The following is a 4,355-nucleotide window of genomic DNA, read 5'->3' as shown; positions in this document are numbered from 1 at the left end:
AAATGGCCCAGTTGGCATTTACATAAATGTTGTCAAAATGTATACCGAAGCTGCCTATGTCCTAGTACTTCACCATAGTCCAATCTTTGACTGTAAATAAATTACAGGTATGATATTATAAATTGAAATATTAGAAACCATGCAATGAACAACATATATGCAGACATGCTAATAAATATTTAAAAAGATTGATGACCTTTCACCCTGATACCAATGCACATATTGAAATTGAAATATATATGTATTTTGTTTTGTTAACTCAGTAACAGCAAAAAAGAACACATTAGTTCTTGGTAAGTGGGTCTTGTTCTTTTAACTTACTCATTGCGAGCAGACAAAGACATATTAACATACATTGGAGAACTTTTTGACCTGCCGATTGCATCTAAAAGTTAACAAATTAAGGTGAGACGATGAGACCGCGCGCCTCATTTGTGTAAATTTCTGGCGTTTAAACAGACAAATACTATAAAATAAATGTATTATTAGTTGAATTTGACACCGAATTGAAGATGGTGAGGTTACCTTGAAATTGGGGCCTTCATACGAAGTTAGGCACTCTGAAGGTAGTGATTTGCGTGCATGTATTTTAGGTTTATTTGATTTCATATCTTTGAGCATCGCTCCTTGTTCTATCGTGACTTGTCTTTGCACGAATGGACAAGATTGATCTTATTCAAAAACAGAAAATCTCGTAACGTCTGCACTTTGTTATTGCATACGCATACCATAGACTAAACATGCGATAGAAACGTGTGCAATGCACTGCATGTAAGTAGCACGTGAGGAAAACGTAGGAAAGTAAACTCCCTTTTCCCGACATCCCCGATTCAATATTGCTTTATCAGGGCAGATTTTCTCATTCCGTTTAAGGCTGTCGAACGAGTAACAATGATCTTCTCAAGGTGTGTCTTTATTTTGATCGTTTGCTTGTTGTTCAACCCGGCTGTTGGAAAACCAGGATACCGTCGTGAAAACGAAAATTGTGCATTGCCTGTGTCTGAGAAAGTCAATTATAATATGGTGAGCAATCATAAAAATTATTGAATTGAGTTGAAAAAACAAATACTTGACGATAAAGGGGGTTTAAATTACGCCACGTACGTATACGCAGGCTTGTCCATGGGAAACGTCCCATGGGATGGGAGAGCACACATTTGTATTTCCCATGGACACGTGGGACACGAAATCGTATGATTTTCGTCGAAATGATGGTAAAACATTTCATTATGGATTTCGTGTCCATATAATTGAGCATAGCTCTCTTGTTAGTTATAAAGAGCAAAATATATTCAGCATTAAAAATATACTTCGTGAAGGGGCTGATGACACATGTATAATAGTTATGCATGTTATAGTTTTGCATGTCTTATCGTACTTGTAGTCATATTTAGTAGACGCTAAACCTAAATTTAACAACTTTTATTGAATTTTATTCTAATGGGAATCTCATGGGATGTGATGGGACAGGCATAATTGCTATGGGATGGGATGGGGACAGAAAAATATGTCCCAGGGACAAGCCTGCGTATACATATATATCTATTTAAGGAATGTATATATTCTATACTGAGAAAATTGAAAGGATTCAACCACGTAGCCTTCAGAGAAATTTCCAGCTTCTTCTATAAATATTTGTATCACTACATTTGCAGCTTCCTGATTCTTGGTATCAAATTCTAAACACCAATGATCCAGTTGAACGCAATGTGCCATGTTATGTGATCAAATATTTCAAAGAAACTGCCGACGGAATTTTTGCTGAATTCCAGGGTATTTCATCAGTGGAAAAGTAAATGATTTTGATATACATAAATAATTTATTATAAAATAGTTACCTACTAATCGGTTTCAGTATTCACTGCCCTATTCGGGATTATAGAAGTTGAATAAGTTTGTCAACCGTGAATTTGCGGCGTTAACAACTGACAATAGCAAATAGATTATGACAATGGAGAGAGGTAAACTTTTGAAATGGGGACTATAAGATCCAAAATGGAACATACCGACGTATTTTTGCTTTTTTTTTCTCGGTTAGTAACATGTTGGTTACGGATTGAGTTATGTTTGCACCCTAATATTGAGTCAAAGATATCCCTATCGGGACTATAAATCTATCGCTTTTTTCAGTGGAAATATGTCCGATATTTTCTGAGTTTAAGATTTATAAAAGTTTCAACAGCCGACAAACTGGTGTAACAAATAATAGTAGAATGAATTCTGCAGACGCAGAGAATTGCTAAACCGGATATTCGATAAGAAATAATGGGAGTGGCATACGATATAACCTTTGTAAATAAATGTTTCACGACTGAAATAAAGAAGGTACAAATGAAATTTTCAGTTTCTTAGTAAGTGCTTACGTTTAACATGTTTTTTTCCTATGCAGAGGTACAATGTCACTTAACGAAATCATACCATTCCGTTGGTATGACAATGGAACTTCAATCACCAGACGCGACCCAAATTTTGGTTTGTAAAAAAAAATTACTTGTTAAATTTAAAGTAATTTGAACTTTTCTAACAAATGATCATTTTTTTGCAGAATTTTTGTGGTTTATTGGGGGAAAACCTAACGGAGCAGGTGAACATGCTTTGGAAGGTAAATTCTCGTGATTTTTATTATAAACTTTTATTTTCACTATGATTCACATTGCTATAAATTATTCCATATAAAAAATTGATCAAAGCAGATGCACTCAAAAAACAACCACGTAGCAAATTTATATAATAAGGCAATCCTAGCAAAAACATGTAACTCAAAATGAATATACCAAAGATAGTTCTTTAACTTTCTCTACTTCTTCAAGTGACATGAATTTATCTTCCACAATACGATGTATACCCTTTAGTTGTCTTTTTCGGATTGACTCGGAAATTTACAGACATTCTTCAGTTCGCCTAATTTGCACTGTTTTTGATGATAAGCATTACTTTAAAAAACAAGATAGCGCGAAAGGTAAAAAAAAACTCAATGAACTCTTAATGAACAAACGTATTATTGAGCTACAATCTTACTACTAGATATCTGTGCATAGAGGAAGTGAATGTGCTGTGAATGCATAGAGGAAGATGGTGACAGAACTGATCAATAAATATACTTTCTTCAATTTGTTTTGCAGAGATTCATTACATTAACGAGCATCCGATGAGTTGCTTCACAGATTATGAGCATTATTACATGTGCTTGCAGTGTGGTGGAGAAGGTCAGTATTGATTTCAACTAAACATTTCAGCTGCAATACAATCAAATATTAGTATCATATTATTAAAAAGATTCGTTGGGCGTTTCCTAGACATTGACACAGAAATAGACATGGATACTCGAACCTCCTGGAAACACTCATCAAATTGTACAAAATAGTAAGGTAAAAATCCCGTTTACCGTTGATGAAATCAAAACTGATAATTTCATGATCGCTTTGATTGAAGAAGGAAGCAGGTTTGCTCTCAAGGTTAATTTGGGAAGGGCAGCAGTTGTTGCCATTTTAAATCGAGCGATTTTATTACCATCATAAATGCTTCTCCAATTCTCTCTTTTCAGGTCCACAGTATATATGGGTACATAGTCGTAATCCACATCCCACTGCAGAAGACATTCTACGAGTTCACAAGAAGCTTGTTACAATCGGTGGTGGCTGGAGCGCAGTTCCCTTGTACTTATCCGGCTGTCATAAATCCAGCATGCCAGAAACAATTGCTTACTAAAATGCTAATGCTTACTAAATATTATATCTAATATATGTAATTGATGTTACACAATGCTAAACATATCAAAAATGTAACCCAGTAATCGCATAACCTATTCAAAAATGTAAGTTAGGAAATAAGTTTGTTATAACTAATGGCATCGTCTATAACTTTAGGACAGCAGAATAAAATTGCTGGAACATTTACCAATTATAAATATTAATCATAGTCAGCTTTTGCGTTTTCATTTCCAAAAAAGGGTTGTAGGGACTATGTCCGAAGTGTGTTTCATCTACGCGTCTCATCCGGCTAATCGTAGGCTAGACTTTTCCAACAACGTATCCGAGCAGAACACCGGATTCTGCATCAGTGTCTTTTACATGCAAATGAGACCCCCAACGGATGTACTGTACTGGGCTATTCACAAAAAAGATTGACTTAGCCAGTCAAGCGTATCACCCGTATCACCTGATGTTCAAGTCCGGCTGTAGTATGAAACAGAACATTCCTAAAGTGTAAAAACAATGAAAACAAGAGAGCAACGCTCAAATATATGGACACGTGGACTAGAGCGAAACAGGGTTTACCTTTGACGTTACCGGTACCGTACCCTCAAAAAGTTCCGGGTTTCCAGTCGCAAGAATTTTCACAGTCAGTCGTCACGC

At 35.6% G+C, this 4,355-nt stretch overlaps 1 protein-coding gene across 1 annotated transcript; it reads left to right on the top strand.

The window, feature by feature from the left end:
* Window positions 1-873: 873 nt before the first annotated feature.
* LOC120336452 (uncharacterized) lies at window positions 874-3,922 on the top strand. The gene is made up of 6 exons (XM_039404136.2): window positions 874-1,023; window positions 1,656-1,792; window positions 2,390-2,472; window positions 2,546-2,602; window positions 3,123-3,206; window positions 3,545-3,922. The coding sequence occupies exons 1-6, from the start codon at window positions 892-894 to the stop codon at window positions 3,706-3,708; spliced, it is 657 nt and encodes a 218-aa protein (XP_039260070.2). The 5' UTR covers window positions 874-891; the 3' UTR covers window positions 3,709-3,922.
* The last annotated feature ends 433 nt before the right edge of the window (window positions 3,923-4,355 follow it).

Source organism: Styela clava, chromosome 2, assembly GCF_964204865.1.
Source record: "Styela clava chromosome 2, kaStyClav1.hap1.2, whole genome shotgun sequence".
Classification (NCBI taxonomy): Eukaryota; Metazoa; Chordata; class Ascidiacea; order Stolidobranchia; family Styelidae; genus Styela; species Styela clava.
The sequence above is the reverse complement of the archived record's forward strand: the minus strand, read 5'-3'. Positions and strand labels throughout refer to the sequence as shown.

Coding starts and splice junctions, on each gene's coding strand:
- LOC120336452 (XM_039404136.2), top strand. CDS start 892: ATGATCTTCTCAAGGTGTGTCTTTATTTTGATCGTTTGCTTGTTGTTC. Junction 2,473..2,545: donor CAGACGCGACCCAAATTTTG/GTTTGTAAAAAA, acceptor ATTTTTTTGCAG/AATTTTTGTGGTTTATTGGG. Junction 3,207..3,544: donor CTTGCAGTGTGGTGGAGAAG/GTCAGTATTGAT, acceptor CTCTCTTTTCAG/GTCCACAGTATATATGGGTA.